The sequence below is a fragment of the Pteropus alecto genome, unplaced genomic scaffold, assembly GCF_000325575.1.
Source record: "Pteropus alecto unplaced genomic scaffold, ASM32557v1 scaffold46, whole genome shotgun sequence".
NCBI classification, from domain to species: Eukaryota; Metazoa; Chordata; class Mammalia; order Chiroptera; family Pteropodidae; genus Pteropus; species Pteropus alecto.
This window is the reverse complement of record NW_006439231.1, coordinates 706226-730574: the sequence shown is the minus strand read 5'-3', so window position 1 is coordinate 730574 and position 24349 is coordinate 706226. Positions and strand designations below refer to the sequence as shown.

General features: G+C 32.9%; 1 protein-coding gene across 1 annotated transcript in view; it reads right to left on the bottom strand.

The window, feature by feature from the left end:
• Window positions 1-24349, bottom strand: part of TMPRSS11F (transmembrane serine protease 11F) — a 61768-nt gene that overhangs the window by 20922 nt on the left and 16497 nt on the right. The window contains exons 2-4 of the mRNA XM_006916510.1: window positions 15154-15305; window positions 8613-8731; window positions 718-785 (exon numbers count right to left, since the gene is read on the bottom strand). Of these exons, the coding sequence (XP_006916572.1) occupies window positions 718-785; window positions 8613-8731; window positions 15154-15305 (339 nt within the window). The remainder of the gene's footprint in view (window positions 1-717; window positions 786-8612; window positions 8732-15153; window positions 15306-24349) is intronic.

The following is a 24349-nucleotide window of genomic DNA, read 5'->3' as shown; positions in this document are numbered from 1 at the left end:
AGGGGGAGATTTTGGGGGAGAAAGAAAGAAAAGGCTCCTTAAACATATGTGTATTTACTATAAAGAAGTAAGCAGATAGATAAATATTATAAATATATATGTGTGTATATATTATATATTAATATCTACAGAAATAGTTTAAAAACTTTAATCAAAATAGGTAGAAAAGATATATTATTCTAATAAATGCCAAGCTTTTGGATGATATAAATGATATAAAGAGCACATTCAGAATGGATTCTGGTAATTTATTTTAGCCTCTGACAACAAGTGTATGTTCAATTTATGTATATTGTCTTTTATCAGCACATAAAAATGAAAAGCATTAAAAATAATAATAGAAATGCAAAGACATTAAAGAAAAACCTTATTGCAGAGAAACTCATAGGCTCATTAGGACAATCAAAAAGAACGGAACTAAGTTCTACTGAGCTGCTAGTTTAAGGAGCAGGGTGTGTTAGCAGCACCATTCCTCCTCTTCCTGTATTTTTTTCTCTGGGAGAGTACTTTTTTTTTTTTTTAATCTAATAATTGATATTGTCTCTTGTCATAGAGCATTTTACATATTTCTATTGGTAATGGGAAATGGCTAGGCAATATAAAATAGGCTGCTCAGGATTTATGAAATCTTTGTGTTCCTGCAAAGATTTGCTCAGGGAAGCAGAGCAATTGCTTGTTAATGGTTCTAGTTTAAAGTTGCAAACCAAGTTCACATACCTTATTTGGATAACATGAGATTTGATAAACCGACCTGCTCCAGAAGAACGCTGAAATATCCTAGACATCTGATTAGAAAAATTTTAAGAAGTATTAGTCTTAAGAAAAATATTACCCTGACTTATATCTAGAGACTTGAGTCAATAGCAAGGATTTCGATTTATTCTTAGATATGTGGACTGGTTGTTCACAGTGATAAGACTAAATCAGATTCTAATTCTTATAGAACTGAACAACCTTAACAAAATTGTTCAATTTTGCTAAGCCTCTGAAATTACAATAATAATCACAATATCAACTTCATAGAGTTGTTTTGAGAATTAAATGAGATAATATATGTCATACATTTCACACCTTGCCCGGCATATTGTAAGCTATTAATAATGTTCATTTTGATTTTCACCAAATCAATTAAAATATCTGTGCTTCTTTTTAAGGCAGCATCCTCACTTTTAAGAAAGTCCACCCTAAGTTTGGCTTGTTCTCGAATATGGTATGCAGTTCATTATTGATATTAATTTATTAATTTCTTAAATGATTTTATTTATTTAATAAATGTAATATTTATTCTGTGACTCTGACACCCTCACTTATTAGTCATCTCTCTGTGGCAGGCAGGTTTTCACGACTGGTACTAGGTTTAGAAATAAGTTTCACCATGCTCCATACTGTCAACAATTTATTACTCAGCTTTTCCAGTCTGAACCATTGAATGATTTTGGATGTTTGGTAAACTGATTTCCTAAAGGGTCCTGATTCCCAAAAGACTGTTGAGGAGCTGCCTTAGAGACAAAAAAACACTAGATTGAGAGTTGGAAATTACAGGTTCACATAAATTTACACAAGGCCCACTTCCATGGTAAATCTTGCCCCTCAGTTACTACATCCTTCGGGAAGGGGGACTATTGCCTCCTTCCCCATGAGATTCCTCCCTCTCCTTCACTTTTCTAAACTAGTAACAATACTCAGTAGATTTTAGCTCCTAAATATTGATTCTACCTCCTTTCCCTCAATCCCACTGTAATGGTCTAAAATCAGTTCCATTAAAACCTGTGTCCAGGCCTTTGGAGTAGTCTCTTCACTTACAGCTGTATGTGGTTCTAGTCTATATTTCCTCTCCTCCGTTGTTCCCCCACAATGCTAGCAACCAGAATGATATTTCTAAAGTACAAATCCTTCTCTTGGCCCTTGCCCACTCCCACTTCCAAAGCCTAGTCTCTATCTAAAGCCTGTTCTTTCCTAAGCCCACTAGACAGGTTCACACCTCTGTGACTTTGCACATTCATTTCCTTCTTCCAACAACACACTTTTTTTTTTCCTCAGGAAATTTCTTCAGTGAAAATTCTGTTATTTTTCAGAAACTCCAGTGACAACCAAGTTACTTTTGACTTGTCCTCCTCAGACAAAGGTGAACACTCCAGCATCTTGCCTATGATTCTATTATAGTAATTATCATGCTAGTTTGCAGTTGTGTTTCTCCCACTCTAGACTGTGAGCTGTGTGATGGCTGGGAGTGTGTCTGATTCATCTTTGTATCTCCAGCATTTAGTATGGTGATTAAGCACATTGTCAACTAGTAAAGCTCTCTTTTACTAGAAGATGATTTTAGAAACATCATTTGACTTCTCTGTACCTATGTTTCCTCATTTGTAAAAGTGGAATTATACAGCAGTTACCTTGTAAAGTTGTTATAAAGTTATAAATAAAGCATAGATGACAACAACAACAACAACAACCAAAGGAAAAAAAAAGAGACAGTAATGGCTCTGGCACATGAATTCAAGGAATCTGGCTCTAGATCTTGTGTTCTTAAGTACATTAAGTGACATTGACAGCCCTGAGTTCCTTCTGTACTTGACAACAGGTGTTCAGGTTGGTGGAATGAGAGAAGTTGTGGGGCAGGAACCCTTAAAGAAGGCCTCAATACATCTTTTATTTCCTGACTCTAAACCTCATAAAAGATAACCTCTTGGGAGCTTGCTTTTTTCCTGCTTCTGAGTTTAACAGGTCTAAGGGAACTGGTCCTCTCCAGAAGCGTAATCATTATTGTAAGTTATTTATGGAGATGTTTAACTCATGTTTATATTTTTTTACTGAGAACTCATTAGTATTACACTTAGTCTAAATTACAAAAATCAATTGTATCTTTCCCTTTTCATGATCCAGTCCTAAGAACAGATCATTTTATTACTGATTATTCCATTTAAAACAAGATATCTAAGATCATGGTAAAATGGAAAAGTTCACCTTAAAATCTGATACCAATTGTAGTCTTTGGTTTGATCTCCAACATTAAAAAGCAAAACAACATGTTCGAAACAATACATGTGGCTCTTACTAACAGTATACTCAGTACTGTCTCCAGCAAGCTTGAGCTTATGGCTTCCCCTCTGTCTGGGAACTACATGCAGATTAAGTTTTCATAAAAAAGATCAGTAGTTACTGGATGCCACCTAGGGAATCTCTTTCCAGGTCCACCCATGAAAACAAGTCAGGCAAATTCTGCAGTCTTCCTGTTACTATCTGGGGAATATATACCAGCAGACGGCAAATACACCAACAAAAAAAAATTCCCTTTCCCTTTCTTCTCCAAGAAAGCTTCCTGCCAGCTCAAATGATTTTTTTTCTTTTTTTGAACTCCTAAAATACTGATCATTCAAGTCATATATTTGACCATTATATTGTGTACTGTGGCAGCTCTCATGTTGTTATATCTCTTTTTAGCTCTTGTATTATTATCTGAATCTTCAATTTGCATTATTTTTTGCACAAACTTCCATACATAAACCATATTATAGACTCCATAAGGAAGAAACTGTGCTGTGCAGACCTTGGTATTTTTCACAGAAGCACAAAGTGGGTTGCACAATAACATTTTCATTAATTGAATAATTCTCCAGCTATGGTTAATCTTAACAGTGCAATGAAAAATATCCTGGTTTTTGTACTCCCTCACAACTCTCACATTTTACCCTGTCTCCTTCCCTTTTTCGTATGTATTTATTTGTTCAACACAATTGATTAGGAGTCTCTCACATTTCAGGCATTGTGACAACACTGGATAAAGAATAGTGAACAAAATGTTGTGGTGCCTGTATTCATGGACTGAAAATATAGAAATAAATAAAAAGGCAATTAGTATAGTAAAGTCCTAGAGAATAATGGCTAGGGGTCTATAATGGGAGAGGGTTCTCCAGGGAGGTGACATTTAAGTGATATATGAATGATCAAAAGGAATAAGATACAAAAAGAGCAGTAGTACGGGGTAATCTTCCAGGTAAAAGGAATAGAATGTGCAGAGAATCAAAAAAGAAAAAAATAAAAAGGTCAATATGCGTAAAGAGTGAGCAAGGAGGAGAGTAAAGAAGTTGGAGGAATAATCAGAGACAAAGTATTCAGGTCCTTGGAGGCCTTTGAGAAGAGCATAGATATTCTAAACACATTCAGAAGCTACTTGTGATATTTTAAGCAAAACAATAACATAATGTGTTTTTAAGAGCTAATTCTAGTTGCTATAGAGACAAGATATTAGAGGGAGTCTGAAGTGGAAGCAGTGATTACTGTAAGCTGCCTATCTGAGGAAATATATTGGGTTTAGGATAGAGATTATAAATTAGAAGTAGAAACATTACTTGTGAATGGATTAGACAAAAAGATAAGGGAAATGTAGATATTCTAGCAGCTAGATGGACAGTGATATCATTTATTGAGTGGGGAAAAAATAGAAATAAGAGAACGGGATGGGGAAGCAACTTTTAATAATTGGATTTAGATATGATAGCTTTGAGATGCCTGTGAGAGGTCCAAGCAGAAATGTCACATAGACAATAGACTGTACAAATCTGGGATTCAGAGACATCTGAGTTAGAGACTAAAATTTTGGATTTAGAGCTATTGCATATCTATCAGTACTTCTCTTTTTTCTGCTTAAGAGAACCCCTCTTTCCTATAGAGCAGCAGTCCCCAATCTTTTTGGCACCGGGGTTCCTATGAGAATCTCATGCCTAATGATCTGAGGTGGAGCTGAGACGATGATGCTAGCACTGGGGAGCAGTTGCAAATATAGGTGAAGCTTGGTTTGCTTGCCCACCGCTCACTTCCTGTTGTGCGGCCCAGTTTCTAACAGGGCACGGACCAGTACCAGTCTGCAGCTGAGGGGTTGGGGACCCCTGCTTTAGAGAACTCACTCTATATGGTTCAAATGAAGATTAAATTCCCCCCTTCTCCCATCTTTCACAGCAGCGGCACAATTTTACTCTCTCAGTTAAAGTGATTATTGTAGGGATGAGCAGGTGTTCCAAATTAGGACAACTAGATTGGTTCTTTAAACTTTCCTCCAAGGACTATTATGGAAAATTATCTTTTCCTCCTTCAGTTAATAACCTGTGAAAATGTGAGTGTAAAGTAGCTATTTGCTATCTTATCTGCCACAAGGACAATAAATATTTTAAAAAAATTAAAAGCCTGAGGACATTGTTTGACACTCTGAATCTAGCCATACCTGAAGCCAGATGAATCTCTAGATTTTTCCCAACAGTCTTGTCTTTCTTCCTTTCTTTTTCCCTCACTTCTCCCTCCTTCCTTTCTCTCTTTTATTCATCTTTTTTCTTTGACTCGTTAATTTGGTTTCTATTATTTTCTACCTAAAGTGTCCTATTTATCATGAGAAAGGATGATATCATTTATAGAGCAACAAAAGAAAAAAAAGCAAAGTCAGAATCATGCCTTGGATGATCTGGTGACCTAGGTAAATGGAAATTTTACTGTCTATAATCACATACAAGCAAATAAAGTTTTTCTTTTTTCTTAAGAAATTTCTTAAGAAGCTGAGTTCACTTAAATGATGATGAACTATGATGAAAGAGATGTAGCAAATATTTGTTCCCTACCCAAACTGCATTTACCGGACAGGCACATCCATTCTCCAGCTCAAACCTATACTTCTCCGGAAGCCTGTCCTTGTCTGAGTACCTGAATACCTTTCCCAGTGGTGTCTGGGAGCTTGTGCTCTACTTTCCCTGGTCAGCCCTTGTTGGTATAACGCAAACAGCTCAGACTTTTTATCTCTGGACAGAACCATCTCTGTTATAATTTAGGTTCCAGATATCCCAGAGAAATCAAGCTGAGCCTGCACTTCTGAAACCATATCTTTGTCTAGCTTCTTACTTTGCTCTTTCCTGTTGCCCTAACTTTCTTACAAGACTTTCCTGAAAGCTTTTGGTTAATAAATCGCTTAACCAAGAATCTTTATCAGAGACTCTGCTTTTTAGGATCCAGCCAATACAGGGATAAATTAGTTGGAGCTAGAGAAAGCTCTGCTATGCATCTACTTCAATGTGTCCATTCTTTGGAAGATTGGTGACCCCACATCTTCAATTTTCAGATGTAGTTTTTAGCTTGTAACCAGGAAAAGATTTAATAAACTTAAATGGAAAAATGTTTTTAGAGAGAATATTATGTGTCTTCAAAGGTGTTTTTGCATTGAGTTACTTCCTTAAAATAGAAAAAAAAAAAAAGAAAGAAGATAGGAAAAAAGACTTTTTAAAGATTTAAACTTAGTTGTAGTTTTAGAGCATATACAGCACAGTAAAGAAGGTTCTGGTAGGAAGTTATTATTTAAAAAAAATTAGAAAGGTATAGAGCCAACACTAGTAGCTGTTTTATATTGAAAATTCTGCATTGTGGATGGAAGTCATCTTCCTATCCAACAAAAATTGTCATATCATTTATAGTATTAGCTTTTTGAATTATTCTGACATTGATTTCCAAAGTGAAGCCAATGTTTCATAGAAGATGTGAAAAATATCTGAACTTCTATTTATATTTATTTTTATATAAACAAACATGTTTTTAAAACACTGACCCTCAGGTTTGAAATCCTACCAGGAGAATACTGACTACTTGATGTCCCCAAGGAGAAAGTGGAGATCATTTAGAGGATGGAGGGGTTAGAGGGGATGGAGGATGGGCAAAATGGATGAAAGTAGTCAAAAGGTACAAACTTCCATTTATAAAATGAATAAGACATGGGGATGTAATTTACAGTATGATGACCATAGTTAATAGGTTCTGTGACTTTAGGCAAAATGACATATAACAAAAACAATTTTACCATACGCTAATTGATATAAAGAAGAGTTAAGTTTCTATGACATATCAATCGTATCAATCTTATAATAAAATGATATTATTTGAGGACCAGCTGTATATTTGAAAGTTGTCAAGAGAATAGATCTTAAAAATTGTCATCGCAATTAAAAAAAATTATAGTTGTGTGCGATGATGGATGTTAACTAGACTTATCGTGGTAATCATTTTGCAATAAATACAAATATCAAATCATTATGTTGTACACTGAAACTAATATAATGTTATATATCAATTATATTTTAATAAAAATAAAATAATCTGGATATAATTCCAAATAAATTCGCCAACTAATAAAGCAAGAAAAAAATTCTGGCAACATGATTATAAAAAGCACTGTTAAGTGAAAATCATTAAATAGCTATGAAAATGAAAATACTATTTCTTGATATTCAACATTTAGAATTAACTTATATAAAGATAAATGACTAAAACGAAAACACTTCCCTACATTTTATTAATTCAGAGAAAGGTGAATGCAATGAGTGAAGAGTTGGAGTGCTAAGTCCTTATCTTTTAATTAAGAGATTGTCTATAGCTAATCATAAAGAATCATATTAATTCAGTTCATATCCTATAGACACATTACTTCTCTTTTCCCCAATAGTTCTCATAAGCTTAAAGGAGTACTCTAGGCTGATACACTAGTTTTGCTAAACAAATCTATGGTGTCGTAGACATGGTTGTCATGAGATTGAAAATAGAAGATTATTCTATTTGACTTTCTGCGATGACAGGTAAAGATTTAGCTTGCCTAATAAATGCATGTTTTCAAGGGAAACCAAATATTTGAGGGGGATTACTATATTTGAGATTGATATCAGGAATTAATGACATGCATCCTTGTATGTAACCCTTTACATACTTTTAAAGTCAAAATAAAGACAAATGTGGAAATCCTATATTCTTAAGTTAAAAAACAGATTAAGGAAAATGAATTGAGAAAGATAATCAAATAGTTGAAAATAGGGAAAACAACTGTTTTATCCAACAGTTTCTTCAGTTAGTTACCTACTAGGCAATTAGTTACCTACTCTAATTTACGTACATTTAATGGTACAGGGTGTTATTCTAAGTATTTTACATATATTAAGTTATTTAATCCTCATAACCATATGACGTAGATACCATATTATGCTCTTTTTTTTTTTTTTAATTCAGTACAAGTTTATTTCTGATGATAAGAAATATCTTGTTTCTTTGGCCAAGAAACTAGTAACCCATTTTTTCCCCTATTATTTTATCTTCTCTGGAGAGATGCTTTGCTTCACTAGTCTCAGAGTTGATAGCACTGAAAAATATGAAGTCTAGTCCTTTCCTTTGAAAAGACCAAAGTGCAATTCATGATTACATGGAGGCATAAGAAATATTAATTGAGATCTTTCTATGTGCTGGGCACTGGAGATGAAATAATGGATAAAGTTAAAACATAGATTAGAATTCCTGTTCTACTACTTATTAACTGAAGAGTCATGTATCTTTGTACCTGTTACTTAGTTTGAAAAGCTAAGATAATGAGAACATCTACCTCATATATTTGCTGTGAGATATTTAAATTAGTTTTGTATGCAATATGTGGCACATGGCACATGTTTATCAAATGTTCTATAATAGACACAAGTTATATTATGCTCATTTTTACAGAAGAAGAAATTGAGGCATTGAGAGGCTAAGTTCCTATGACAATCATATTCAAAGTAAGGCAGAAAAACACATTCATAAACTTTAAAAATTTCTATCGGGCTTACCATCCTCTCAATCTGATGACTCCTTTGTGTAAACTCTCTTGAGGTTCTCATTCCATAATTTTCTTTGTATTTTATATTTGTGACTTGAAAAGAGGCAATGTAATAAAATGATTTATCATCTGAAAGGTAAAAATAAACAAAAGATCCATGCTTAAAGATAATCAGTTTCTTGTCCTCTACCTCCCAGAATACAGGCTTACTATAATGCAGTTTATTTCCTCTTACTACAAAAATTATTATGAGCATTTTTCAAATAGTAATTGTGTCATCATCCCCAGTTAAAATAGACAATTCAGGCCTCAAAGCATACTTTTAGAATATCCCATTAACAGTGTTTACACATATCAAAATTTTTATACAATTGGACATGTAACATACAGTGAAAAGTAAATATTAAAAATAACTGCAGAAAGTCATATAAAAATTATCAATTTCATCAAAGAACTGTAATATAGGTGTATCATAGCTAAGCTGTATTATGAAGATACATTGAACAGGCTATTTTTTTTTTCTATGCTACTGATAAGCTTACTTAAATAGAAGCCTATATTTATTGTTTACACTTTCTCTTTGCCCATTCATTTCTCAATTCTGTGTAATCTACTAACACACCACTAAAACTGCCATTGTCAGGAACCACAGTTGTAATATCAAGTGGCCACCTTTATTTGTTTGTTTGTTTTCTTAATTCCTTTGCAGCCTTAACCATGTTCCTTGAAACTCCATCTTTGGCTTTATGAAGCCATCTTCCCACTTTCTTCCATCCTTCCTGACCATTCATTCTCAGTTACCTTAGAGAACTCTTCATTCCACCTTCTATCCTGAGCCACCCAATAATCTGTGTTTGGCTTGGTCATTTTAAATAACTCCTTCTGGATAATCTTAACTATGATGGCCTCAAACGTCGACTATTTGTTGATATTAAAAGATAAACCAAGACATACTTAAATTTTCAAGTTTATTTGAGCAAACATCAATTCCAGCAGGGCACTGCCAAACCAAAGTGGTTAGGAGCACTCCACCAATAGGAGCTAGAGGAGATTTTTATAGAGAAGAAGCAGAAGCAAAGCAAGATAATTATTTGATTGGCTATAGTTTAAGTGGTTGCTTTATGTGAGAAAGCCTGTTTGTAATTGGTTGTTGTAAGTTTTGTTTTTTCAGATGAGTTCACTGACTCTGGTTTAGGTTTTGGTTTGCTTATGAAAGCTACAAAGTCATTAGCATCACCTCAGTTCAATGACCTTCCTGTTTAATTACTTTAACAATTGATGACTCCAAAATTTTTATATCCAGACCAGCTCTTTGCCATGAGTTTCAATTCTGTAACAACTGGCTTCAGGCGCTATTCATTGGACATCCAATAGACACCAATAGACAACATATTTCCAAAAAAGAAATAATTATTTACCTCTTTCTATACTCAAACCTTCTTTATTCTGTTTTCTGTCTTCATAAACAGCGCTATCATCCACACAATTACCCAAGCTTGGCTTTATCTTCATTTCCAATATCAAATCAGTTGTGCAGTCTTTAAGTTCTATGGGTGCAATCCACTGATATCTCTTGAATCCTTTATCCCATTCAGAAAAGCTGCATCTTTAATTCAGGTCCACATCAGCTACTCAGCTAATGTCTATCCAAAACAAATGACTTCTATATAAAAGAAATTCCCCCATCTAGATTATCTACCTTAAATGCTACCATTTCAATCTACTTCATCATTTAGACTAGGAGTCCTGGAATAATCTTTGATCTCTTCCTAATTAATCAGCAAATTCTGACTATGTTACCACCTAAATTTTTAAAATCCATCCTCTATTCACAAATTCTGCTACTGTTAGCGCTGCAGTTTATTCCCTCATCATCTATTGTCTAGGGAATGTAATAGTTTTCCAACTATTACCCAGCCTCAAGTTCTTTTTTTCTTCAGATCTATTCCCTACGTAGTAGCAGAGTGATCTTTTTAAATTAAAAAAAAAAAAGTTCATAATATTGCTTCTCCGGTTAAAACACTTTAAATTTTCTCCATTGTCTATGTTAAGGAGTCTCAACTTTTTGCTATGACACACGGAGGTTTTCTTTGACCTAGATCCTGCCTACCTCATGCACATATTTTTTGCCACATTCCCTTTAGGATTTATGTTGAAATTACAGTACAATGTTTGCATTCAACATGTTGTTTTTTGCATTTGAAGAGGATGCACCATTTCAGGTAATATGAACACAGAGAACAGTACCTTAAACTTTTTATAAAGTGATGAATTAATTAATAATTATTTCAATATTCCACATTTATTAAGTGCATTATATATCTAATTTTTAATTTAATTAATTATTTTAAAACATTGTTTTCAGATTATAAGTGCTGTTTCAGAAACTCTGCAATTAACAGATGAGTATATATAAAAGAATAAAAACAATTGTACGACCCTAACATCTAGAAGTAACTGATGTTATTATTTTAACTTATCTTTCTCTTTCTAAAAATACTGTTTTAATTGACTCACGCTAGGGAAGTAAAAAAGTAATGTTCCAAAGATCACACAACTAATACATGCTGGACCTGAGATTAAAACCAAGATTCATTTGATTCTAAATTCCATGAAAGAACATGTTCCCTACATTCTCAAAGTGGAGCCAGTTCTGCAGAATGGGAAGACAAATGATACTATGCCAATTCAGACTTTACTTGTAGGTTTCAAAAAAAAAGTCAAACTTTAAAAATAGGTTTAGAAAATTGGATTTAGTGAAAATACAATTTTAAAGACTATGTTCTTCAAAATATTTTGTACAACATTTTATAAAACAGATTTGTTTTTAACCATAACAAAAGGCATAATAAGTAATTCTAAATAATCCTGAAAAACTTAAAGTGGATCATGAAATATTCATTGAAAAATATGACTTATGATATAATTCTAGATAATTAAAAAGAATAAAAACCAGACAACTAAAAAACTCAATGTTTGAATTTTTCTAGTTAATGTCATATTTCATGTGAATGGTGGTGGTGATTTTCCTTATTAATATTAAAAAATCCTCATACAATTCTGAAAGTATCTATCTATCTTCTATCTATCTATCTATCTATCTATCTATCTATCTATCTATCTACCTATCAACATTTATTTATCTACCTATTTATCCATCCATTCCATGGTATTTTCATTGGTAGGACATATTTGCAACACATACAACTGACAATGGATGTATATCCAGAATATAGAAAGAATTGCCCAAATTAATAGAAAAGACTGATGATTCAATAAAAAATGGAGGAACTATTTGAACAGACACTTCACAAAAAAAGGAAATCTAAATAATCGATTAAGACATGGATGGGTGTCCAATATTACTGGCAGTCAGGCAAATACAAATTTAAATTACAGTGATAACATTACAGTATACACAAAATTAGCAAATATATAAAAGTATTCCAAAAACAAGTATTGGTAAGTTTATGGAACAATGGGAACTCCTTTGCCGTAATGATAGAAAACAGCCTGGTCTTATCCATAAAGGTATAAAAGCACATGTTCAGTGACCTGGCAATTCTACATTTGCATATGTTCCCTAGACAAACTCCGGCATGTATGTACCAAGATATAGGTATAAGAAGATTCATAGCAATCTGGTTTAAATGTTTATCCTTGAATATTCAAAAAGATAAAGACAATTATGGCATGTTTAAGACAATAGGATATTAATAATCAATACTGAAAATAAATGGGCTAAAATTATCTGCAAAAAAGTGGATGACTCCTGCAAAAATGTTGAGTAGAAACAAGGATCAGAAAATATCTATAATGTTGTTATCTTTATTTATTTTCAAATAGGATTTTATTTTGAAATAGTTTATTTCCCTTTGAATAAAAAAAAGAGGATTGAAATGAAAATTCCAAAGATAAAAAGAACCCAACAGTTCACCGGTATTTTTATTATGAAAAATAACAAAAAAAGTTAGGGAAGTTATCTGGCACTTAATATTTAATTACTAACACAGAAATTATCTTTTAAAGTAATACCCAAGAGTTTATGGACTTGTAAATATAAAACCCGAGAAAGAGAAAAAGTAGCCCCCTATGCTCCTCTTGAATATAAACAATTTCATTGAACATCATTAGACAAGACCACCCTGTGACCAAGTAGATGAAGACCATTGCATAGATATGTTTGAACTCAAACAAAAGCACTGTCCCAACAAACAAACAAACGAATGAATGAATATCTTCCTATCCTAGCTATTATGAGTGACTGCTGCTTCTCTAACAGTTACAGCCTCACTTTATTGCTTTCACCTTCTATATAAGATTCATTAAGATACAAAATTACAGCATTAATCTAGCTTCCTGAAAACATCCAATCTAAAGAAAACCCTTCCTCAAGTAACCTAACACGAATCAAAATCTTACAACACATACTTTCTAACAATCTCTGACTAAGCTGATCCATGGCTACCCATGGCATATACTCTCCTTCTCAGCAACATGTAATAAATCAAACCTGTTCAATTACATATATGTTCCCAGTGGTCTCTGGTTGGAGGGCATTGACAAACCATTAATATTCAAAAGTCACTGTATTATTTTATAATCCTTATTTTAAATATTCTGATATAGCAGGGAGTAGATAGTTGGTCAGTATTATAGTATAGCGAAAGCTGATCATTGATAATTTTTGAGATTCTTAGGATAAAAATAACTATCAAATACACTTCGATCCTAGTGATATAAATTTTATCAAGTCCGCTAAAATTCTTACTTCTGTTTTGATTGTTTCACATATTTTATTATTTTTACTCTCCTGCCTTTCAGATCAATTTATTTCCACTCTTTAGTATTTTAAAAATATATTTACTTATTCATGGTATTATCCTGATTACTGCAATGTGATTTCCTTCACTAACTTGGTTTTGATTTCCTTATGCTATAAAAATATGTACATTACTTTTCTGAAATGTGAGTGTGTGATCTTAGATATCTCTACCTTACCCCCTTCCACTTGTTTATCCTTTGTCATAGACTATCTTCTCCTTTGTTTTACTAAACTTTTATCTATAATCAGGCAACTCTCAATTAACGGCAATGGGTAATCCATGTAATAGATTTCTCACATTCTTGGATGTTAACCTCTGTGTTAGTTTCCTATTGCTGCTGTAAAAAAAATACTACAAATTAATTGTTTAAAACAACATAAATTTCTTTTCTTACTGTTCTGCAGGTCAAAAGTCTGAAGTAGGTTTTAGGGCTAAAACCAAGGTGTTGGCAGAGCTGGTTCTTTCTGGAGGCTCTAAGGGGGTAATCTTTTTCTTTGCCTTTTTTTCTGCTTCTAGACGCTATCCTCATTTTTTGGCCTGTGGTCATGTACCACTTTCCACTCTTCTCCCCCTGCTTCTTTTGTCACATGGTCCTCTTCCTTCTTTGACCTTCTTGCCTCTCTCTTATAAAGACATTGGGGTGACATGTAGGGCCCATCAGAAAGTCCAAAATAACCTCTCCCTCTCAAAACCCTTAACTTAATCACACTGGGAAAGTCCTTTTTGCCATGTGAGGTAACATTCATAGGTTGTAAGGATTAAGACATGGATGCCTTGCGGGAGGAGCATTATTCAGTCTACCACAATCTATGATATTTTTAAATGCTATTTTTCCCATTATTTTTGCTATTCCCTCACTTTTTCTTTTTTGAGCACCTGTCATACTGGGGGTGGAGCATACTTTAAAAAGAAAACTACTTCACTACCTTTTAAATCAAAGAGGATATTAACAAGAAAAATACAATTGCAAAGAGTAGCTTGGTTTATTTTTTTATTTTATGAGAGTCTAAGAAATGGATATTATCAATCCCCCAATAAAGTAGGAAGGAAAACAAGCTGGGCATGTTGGACAATATTCATCTCTGCCTGGGAGGTCTTTCAAGTATGGTTTTATTGTTGCGAGTCATATAATTCTGTAAAATTTTAGGCAAAGTCTCAGTCACATATATAAATACCCATACCAAAGACAAAGGTAAGTTAATCTTGGTTGATTGTCATTTGGTTTAACTATGATACTAACTATCCATTTTGTATATAATGTGTAATTAATTCTAACTTTTCCCCCCAGTTATGAAACAATCCCTTTTTTCCTCAAAATAATGTTTAATCTTAAGCCCTTTAAAGATGGTTTTTTTTTTGGTAACTTTTCTCATATCATCAGCTTTTCTTGGGGCAACTTATTAATTTATTGATTTTGAACAAAGTATATTAAACTCAGCACATGATGTGATTTGACTTATTCTAAAGATAATCTTGTCATTCTTTCTCTTTTTAAATATGTATTTCTTTTAGATGTGTCTATACATGTAGTAGTGTATATTGTAAACTTCACTGGCTGGAAACATGTAACATAGAGCTCAATACCATAGCAAACTATAATTTAACATCAGTTAAAGATTAGTAATTAAAATGCTAATATGCACATAGTATATTTATACAACAGAGAATTTCAAGATATTAAGTCATGGAGCACTTAAGCAATAGAAATGTGACCTGGATACTTACCCTCAACAACAAAATGAGTAACAATACCAATTGCGATGCCTATGATTACTACAATTGCCAATGTGAACAGCGCTAGCCTAATAGGGTCCCAAAATTGCTGTCTTCTTTGATATTCAACTTGTGGGTAATCAGCTTCTGAAAATTCAACTGGTCTGTGATAATGGAAAGAAATAAACAGTGAGACAAAAAACATTCATTATGTCTACTTGCTACGTTACTCTACGAAAATAGTTTATATCATTAAATAATAATAGGATACTTAGATCTTAAAAAGAACACAAGGTTTTAATTTGTATATCCATCCCCTGTACCCCAATCAGAGTATAACTTTTAGTTAAAACTTTACTAATGTTGACATTCAAGTGAGGATATTTTCTCACTTCTTTCTGTCTGATATATTGGCAATTTGAAATTTGGGTGATGAAATACAAAGACCCATTTAAAGAAAAAGTAATTAATAAATAACATTATCATATTTTAATATGGGAGTTTTTAATAACAAAGTTACATAAGAATCATCAGTTTAACTGATTAAGAATAAAAATCTTAATATAAAAACTTTTTAAATTTAATACTTTTTAAAATTTCTTAATGGCTTGTCTGTAAAAGTACTCACATTACTTTTGAAGACCTGATCATAATTCTTCACATTTTGTTAGTACTTCTCAGTGAAATCACAAATTGTAAATTGTACCTGATAAAACTTCAGTCCCCATGAAGACTCTTCATTTCCACTTGACTCTTATCTATTCTTATTCATGTACTACCTGATCACCCAAAACATTTTTATTTTTTTTCTTATGAGTTTATTTGAACCAAATTGATGACATATGCCAAGGAGCAAGATCTCAAATACTCCTCTCAAAGCATCTTAAGCCATTTAAATTCTCTTTCTCCAACTTGAAAGTTGGCATTTATTTACTTTATTTTCTGAATCTCCAAATGGGATTTAATATTTAATATCTTCGAATAAGATATTAATGTTTGTAAATGTTTTGTTTTTAATTTTATCTAACAAATATTTATTTAAACTTTATTCATTAAATGAGATAATAGAAAGTCCTTAGAATAGTACCTACTACATTATAATTATGTTTCAGAAATCGTTCTGGAGCCCTAGAGGTATAAAGACTTAAAGATACACTCTTTGCTTCTAGAACAGGGATCCCCAACCCCTGGGTTACGGACCAGTAATGATACATGGCCTGTTAGGAACGGGGCTACACAGAAGGAGGTGAGCAGCAAGAGAGTGAGCAAAACTTCATCTGTATTTGCAGTGGTTCCCCAGCGCTAGCATCACTGCCTCAGCTCCACCTCCAATCATCAGACATTAGACTCTCATAGGAGCACCGGTCCCCGGTGCCAAAAATGTTGGGGATTGCTGCTCTAGAACACTCACACAATAAAAGAGAATATGGAAGTAGAAACAAGTAATTAACACATAGTGTGAAGTGTGTCAAAAAAAAAACCTTATACAAGAGAAAATAACTTTTTTGAGGGCTGTGTCAGGAGATTTTATCTAAAAGGCAACATGATTAAAACTTTGAATAATAAAAATTCTCCAAGTATGAAAAAGAGAAGGAAAAAAAAACGTGCAAAAACAAAACAAAACAAAAACTAAACCAACAACAACAAAACTAGCAACGTGAAATAGCATTCATTACTAATAACTAGCACTGAAAATAAAAATATTTACATAATATATGGCTTTTGCCCTCAAAAAATTTATGGTCTCCCAAAGTATGTCCACAATTGTTAGTCTTTCAAAGCACTATAGTACTAGAAAAACGATATCCCACAGCTGGTGGGCTGGACCAGCTCACAAGGAGTCTCATAACCCAGAGTAAAGAGCTTGAAACTGACTCCATAGGAGATGGGAGCCAATAAAAGTTTTAATTCAGTGGAGAATTTAGAATAGTCACAGAGGTGTGAATGAGGATTAGAGCAAAAGTGCACACAGGAAGATTGGGTGAGAGGTCATTTTGAAGTTCCAGGGGAGAGATGGTGGGTGCCTGAAGTAAGGCTGAGGCAGTGAGGTGGAAAAGAGATGGGTTTAGCGCCAACTCTTGAGTTTTGTTGACTGCTTAGCTATGGGACAAGGAAAGGATTAATGGCTCCCTTGTTTCAATGTCCAGGTAAGCAATTGTGCCTCCAAGCAAGATGAGGAAGGTTAAATGAAGAGAAAGTGTTTCCGATGTAGCATCAATGTTGTTAATGAGGGATGTGCTGACCTTACACTTAAGTCTGAGCCAAATGGAAAGTATCCATTTTGTGTACTTTGTCTTTGACTCATTTTATTTTAATTGTGTTGCTAACACCTGTTTGCATGACTCATAAAAGTAACTCTTAAGGCTGATACCAAACAATGCAGAAAAAAAAAGTTTCTAATGTTCCCATGTGCAACGACTTTCTCCTCACCCATAATTGAATTTTCCATTTCCAAAATCTATGGCATTAAATATTCATTTTTATTTAGTGTGAGGATATTTTGGTTGCTGCAATTTTTTAAAAAAAGTTCTCACTTCTTTTTTTCCTAAGTTTTATCAATTCAATTGCTGCACCCTGAGCTCTGTAAGAAGCAAAAGAAATGACAAAAATCAAATTCTGTCAAATTTATGGAAGTCATAGCCAAATATTACATCACGATAATGCTGTATAGTACAGGAAACTTTTTTTTATCATGGTCAAATTTAATTTTAAAATGAGTTTGTCAGATGATCAGCTATTCTCAGTTTGATGTACTAGAATGTTAATTTTTGTGCCATGTTGAAATAAGTTTTACCAAATACTCATTTCTGTGTTTTGAAGTACAGCTAGCAGGAGCTGTATGCGCACACCAGCTAATTGCAAAGGAAGTAGTGTTTACCCTAAATAAACAAAAATTCAAAAGAGTCCTACGTGTGTCATAAACTTTCAGAACTTGGCTATAAAAAGTTAGAAAGAAATTTTTAAATGGCAACTGGTTCAAACTTTGAAAAAGATTGTTTTCTTTTGATGACATTTAAAATGCCTTTATATATTTCTATATGTTTCTTCTGATTTGTATGTGACAATTATTCATTTAATCTGAATGAGTCTAATCTCAATGGAACTTTTTCATTGTTCCTTGCATTGCATCTGTTTAAAGAAGAGAATTAAGCATCAATTTGTTTTTCAGTGTTTATTTTGGGGGAGAAGGGTTATTTGCCCTTTTTTATTTTCTTTCTGTTAAAATAAAGTGAAAATAAAAAATGAGAAAACATAAATGGAGAGAAAATGCAACTCAAACTTATTCCTCTATTAAAACAGCCTATTTAATGTTAAATAGAAAATGTTGGTATGTGCTTGAAGTGGACTGCTTTTTTTATGATGGAAATAAACACAGATCAACTGGGTTTAATCCTGGTTTGCCTATATCAGCAAATTAGTTAAATTCTGGAATTAGTCTTCTAATCTTTAAAATGAGGAATAGAAACCTTTTACAGCTTTGTTAGGATCCAAAATAGTACAAATAAATAATCCAAGGAAAGAATCAGAGGATAGTCCTGTCTATTTCCTTCACAGAAGCTCATGGCTTTGTTTTGCTCTTTTTTGTTCTATTTTTGGTCTTGTCTTCAAATATCATTCTTTGGATGATCTGACAGTTTATAATAAAATGTATTTCCATATTTTCTCCAAAGTTATCTATAATCCAAGACAATTATTTTCAAAGTTACTTATGTATTTTTCTTTATAAACTTATGAAAATCAGTTTCTAGATTCATCGCAAAATTAATTAATTTATTTCTAGGTACATAAACACTGAGAATATAAATCTATTAGTTTTCAGTACAAAAAAAAAGTCCTGACTAGTTCAACCACTTAGCAGAATTAAAATAAAACATGATCCTTGGTCTGAAGGCAACCTAGAATATTTAAAATAAAACTCACTCCTTTGTTCTAACAACCTTTCTGGTATACTGCTTTATCCTTTAATGCTTCAATGTAGACATCAAATAAAAATGGCATTGTTATGATATCACATCATGGTAGTGATGACATATAAAACAACTACCATGTTTGGAAATCCATATCATACTAAAAAATTCATTACAGTTAACAAAATACAGAAACTAAAACCTTTAGGAATTTCGAGTAGAAATAGAACAATAGCCATCATAATCAAACACACATGAAAAGAGTATTTAAAAAAGCATAAAATTCAGCATGGGAAATCCAAGGGTTCAAACCTTTGTTTGGTCACATATTGACCCTGTTATCTTGAGGCCTCTGATTCTAAGAATCCCTTGTCTATTAAATTAGGGTGATAATATCCCTCACTTCTCCAAGTTGTTGTGAGGATATTTTTAAAAATCATGTAGAGATAATTCATAATTTCTGAAGAACTATATGAATAGGAATTATCAGAAAATATACCAATTGAGAAAAATAACAGATTATTATACTACTTCTTATCTAACCCTAATATCTAGTATAATTCCTAACATAAATTTTGCTGCTCTTTGAATAAATGCATGAATGATGAATGAAAGAAATGCAGCCTCGATCCTAGCTCTATAAAAATCATTTGCACACAAAATCAAAAAATTCTAAAATGTATTATTAAATACAAAACAAACAATTTCATAAACACCCATTGTATTTTAAACACTAATAGTTACTGAGTACACAGTGAATAAAGTACGAATGTGTGGTCCTTGCTGTTATTCTGCTTACAGTCTGTAAGGGAAGACAAATAAAACTAGTAACATAGAGATCCTTACGAGTGGTAATAAGAGCTAGTAAAAAGATGAATAAGGTATCTGTGATTGAAAATAAAAAGGTAAAAGACTGAGTGAGGAGAGGAGACTGTTTGGAAAAAGTAAGAAAGTTCTCTCAGTGAAATAACATTTTTGCTGAGACATGAAGGATAAGAAGAAATCTGCCATGTGTAGAATGGTTGCAAGTCTGTTTCTGACACATGAAAAGTGTATGAAGCGATTTTATTGAAAAATAACTTGGCCTGTTGGATGAACTGGCCATTGAAAAATTATTATGGAGAAGTAGCCATAAACCAATGAACATTCTGTAACTTAAAATTTTGTTAGTAAGAGAAGCATTTCAGTTTCTTTAGCAGAAAAAAATTCCTTCTATATTTCTACAGAAGTAGACTCTGCTTACATTTTTCCTAGGTATATGCTGCTATTTCATTCTTATGATTTAACTAAGATATAGAAGACTAACTACATTATCACAGACCCAAAAGACATATTAAAAAAGCTCAGTCTTACACCTTTCTCTCTCTCCAGCCACACAAATATTCTGATCAAGAGAGCAAATATAACCTACAAAACTGCCTGTTCCAAAGTGCTACCTGTGTGGATTATCACTTAAGCCTGATAGTTATGTCCTCTTTTAGAGGCAGCTACTTTGATGATAAACACTGTAATCATACCTAAATAAATAGGTGAGAAAGCTTGGCCCCTCTCAATTACAATATCGTCATTTGTAATGAGCTTTATGATTAGTTATCAAAGATGGCTGACAATTGGACATATGACAACTGCTTATTAGAGAGAAGCTACAGCTAGTTCAGTTTTGAACTTTTAAGAAATTTATTTAAGTAATTGGAATAGAATTGCTTTTCCACTTTGTTTTATAGACTTTTTCTTAAAATAGAGGCTTTTATGACAAATTAATTGGAATATTAATCAGTATAATTTAAGTAGAAGTGTGCAGAAGTAGGCCATCTTTATTATATATTTATGCATTAAATGGCATGAGTGTCTTTTATGTTAACACAATGGAGAGATTGTTATATGATTAAGGCATGTCCCAGTCCCTCAGACCTCAACCTAGCTATATCTTTTAAATCATTGATCTTAATGTGAGAATCCATGGAACGAAGTTGTTAAAAAATCCAATGAAATATGAAAGTATATGAAAAAGTCATAGAATTTTTGACCAGATTAAAAGTAAAAAATAATAAATTACAAATAAGTTGTAATAATGAAGATAGTCTATTTTTGCCTCAATGATTCTTATTCCAGAATTCTCAAAGTTAATCTATCTGAACCCTTTTAATGAGTTAAATTGAAATATATGTAAGCATATAGGGTTCCAGTGAATTGTACATATCATAGGAGGATACTCATATGATGAGAGAGATATCCCTAGGCTAGAGCAAAACTTCTTTAATCACCAAACATCACTACCAGGTATTTGCTAGATGGCACAATCAGTTAGATGACAAAAAGTTTAAGTTTTAAATTCATATTTGGGATTCATTTTATGCCTGCCTTTTGCTTGATATGACTTAAGTCACTGATTAGCATGTAGTTTGGTACAGTAATCTACCTCTTTTTAAACTTAACCTCCCAGGGCTTTAGTTTATTCAACTATAAAATTGGGATTTGAATCACTTAATTACTGAAATATATTGAGGTCACTTTTCCCATTTCTAGACTTCATAATAGTATAGACATATCCCAGTCTCTCAGACCTCAACCTAGGTATATTTTTTAGATTATTGATCTTAATATGAGAATCTGTAGAACAAAGCTGTTCATATATATATTATATATGCATATATATGTGTATATACATATAATAGAGCCATTTAATAACAAATATCACTAAAACTACAGTATTTTATTTTTTGATGCAGAGGCAAAGGTTGGTCTTGTAAACTCAGGAATCACCTATTTTCTCTGAACTTTAAATAGATTAGAAATTTTTCCAGTACTTTTCTCTTCCACAGTCTTACTATGTGACTATTGAATTCATGGTAAAACGTCCCCAAACTACATATTAATAATAAGACAATTGGTATACTTATGTAAAATGTGTCATTTCTAGACGAAGCTCAGCTGGTACTGAAATTGAAATATACCCAGAGCTACATGATGTATGATTTCGTTAGCAAAATTGTTACAGGTCCTTTTCTTATATTTAATTCAATTTTATTTAAGAAACTTTTATTATGTGCCTAATAAAGTCCAAACACTAGGAATACAAAAATTTTTATTAAACGAAGGAAAATGACATAGACTCTGTATTCAAGGGACTTATGGTAGAGTAGAAAGACATAAAATAATAAAACCAACATAGTGTCATAGGGAAAATAATAGATTTATCAAGTACTATGATAAGAAAACATGGAAGATTAAGCAATAAAAGTTACTTAGGAAAGGGACAAAAATGGGTACACGGAAGACTTAGACAATATGACAGCTGAGCTAGCCCTTGAAGGATAAAGGGAGTTCCCCAGCACGTAATACTAGTTAAGTACATCCTACACCAATCATTCTTGCTCTCAAGCACAACTTCTCATTATCATAACAGGAATATGGCCATGAATTTATCCAAAAGTCAAAGAAAACTTACTGATTAATAGAATTTTTTTACTATCATTCAATAGAAAAATTTACAAAATTGACAAAAGAAAATAATTCACATATTTTAGATAGAAAACAAGAAGTAATGAGTTTAAGAGAATCTGGAGAATCATGGTAATTGTTTAAATTTAGTTTAGCTAATAGCAGTGAAATTCTTTTTGAGGGATCTCTTTCTATGAGAAGACTGTTGGCAATACTTGAACACATGAATCAGAAACATTGGCAAATAGTGGGTAGTAAAATAGAGAAGCTGATTGTGTTGTTGCCACATTTAAAATGATACAGCTATTTAAGTAGTAATGACATTGATATTTTCATAATAAGGCAAAATTTGCTTTGGACTTGATAAGAGTTTCAAAGAGTAGGAACACAAATCAAATGACTCTGGTAAGAAATGTCTTTGGTTTGATCCAAAAGGCACATAAGGGCATATTATAAAAATGTCATGATAAGTTACTACAAAAGAATAAAAAACTGGCAAAGTGGTGGGAAATGAGGAAAATTTCAAGTATGTGTTAGTCATCAAAATTAGCTTCCCTATCAGCTAGACATGACTGGTTTGGCAGGCAATTGAGAAGAGCAAAGTTGCAGAGTGTGGGCAGAAATTGCATAGCATCCTGCTCCTTTAATGGAATGTGTAATATCTCTTTACATGTGGGGATGGGAGGGAATGTTAGTCCAATAAATTCTATTTACATAGTGCAGTCTGATATTAAAAAGCATATAAGACTTTTCAGGATATCTGTGATAAAACTTTCATGTTTTCCAAAAATTCCTTAAAAAATATTTTTAGACCTATGAGTTCTGGATCTAGAACAAGATCTATCCCCTTTTATGGATGCCTGTTAAAATCATGATTATCATCTTGTCAGTACCCAGAAGCAACCTCCTTTCAGGCTGTAATACCAGCAAAGTCAAAGCAGCTATGCGAGCAGCAGTATATAGTAATTTAATTCTTACAAATATGAGTAACAGTTCTGTAGTTTCCCTGTGTCCTTTAAAAATATACTATGCTCTTCAAAATCTTCTGCCTCAAGAAGACTTTATGGTTACTATGACTGTCAAGCATACTGTTAATAAGACACCTTTAATTTCATTCATTCATTCATTTGATATATGTTCATTGAGCATCTACTTGTTTCGGGCACTATTTTAAGTAGTAGAGCTATAACAGGACTGAGGATATATCCTCTGCCTTCATATCTCCTATTTGGAAAGACAGACAGTGAGCAATAAATAAAACTATACATAAATGTAAATAAAGTGTCAAGTAAGGGGATAGAGAATGAGTGCAGGTCTTGAGGTAGGGTGAAACTAAGGTGATTAGGGGAAGCCTCTACAAAGGTGACATCTAAGCAGAGATATGAACTGAGGGAAGAATTGACTCATGCAGATGTTTGAAGGAAAAATATTACAAATAAAGGAAACAATAAGTATGAGTCTCCTGAAGTGGGGGCTGACTTGGTATGTTTGCAGAAGATTGAGATCAATGTGGCCAGTGTTCAGTGAGTAAGCAGAAAAGAGAAGAAGATGAGGTCAAAGAAGGAGACATGTACCATATCGAAACCTATCAGGTCACAATAAAGACTTCTTTATGTTATGCTGCATGAGAAAGGAAGCCATTATAGAGTTTCGATTAGTGGAACGGAATGGTTCTGGTAAAAGGCTCATTTTGTGGAGAATATACTGTGGTGGGGGCTAGGGGTAACATGAAAGGTGGACAGCAAGGAAACTGGTTAGGGTACCATTGCAATAGTTCAGGTGAGAGAAGATGATGGCTTGGACTGGGATGATAGCAGTAAAGACATCAGAATATATAATTGGATTCAGAGTATATCTTA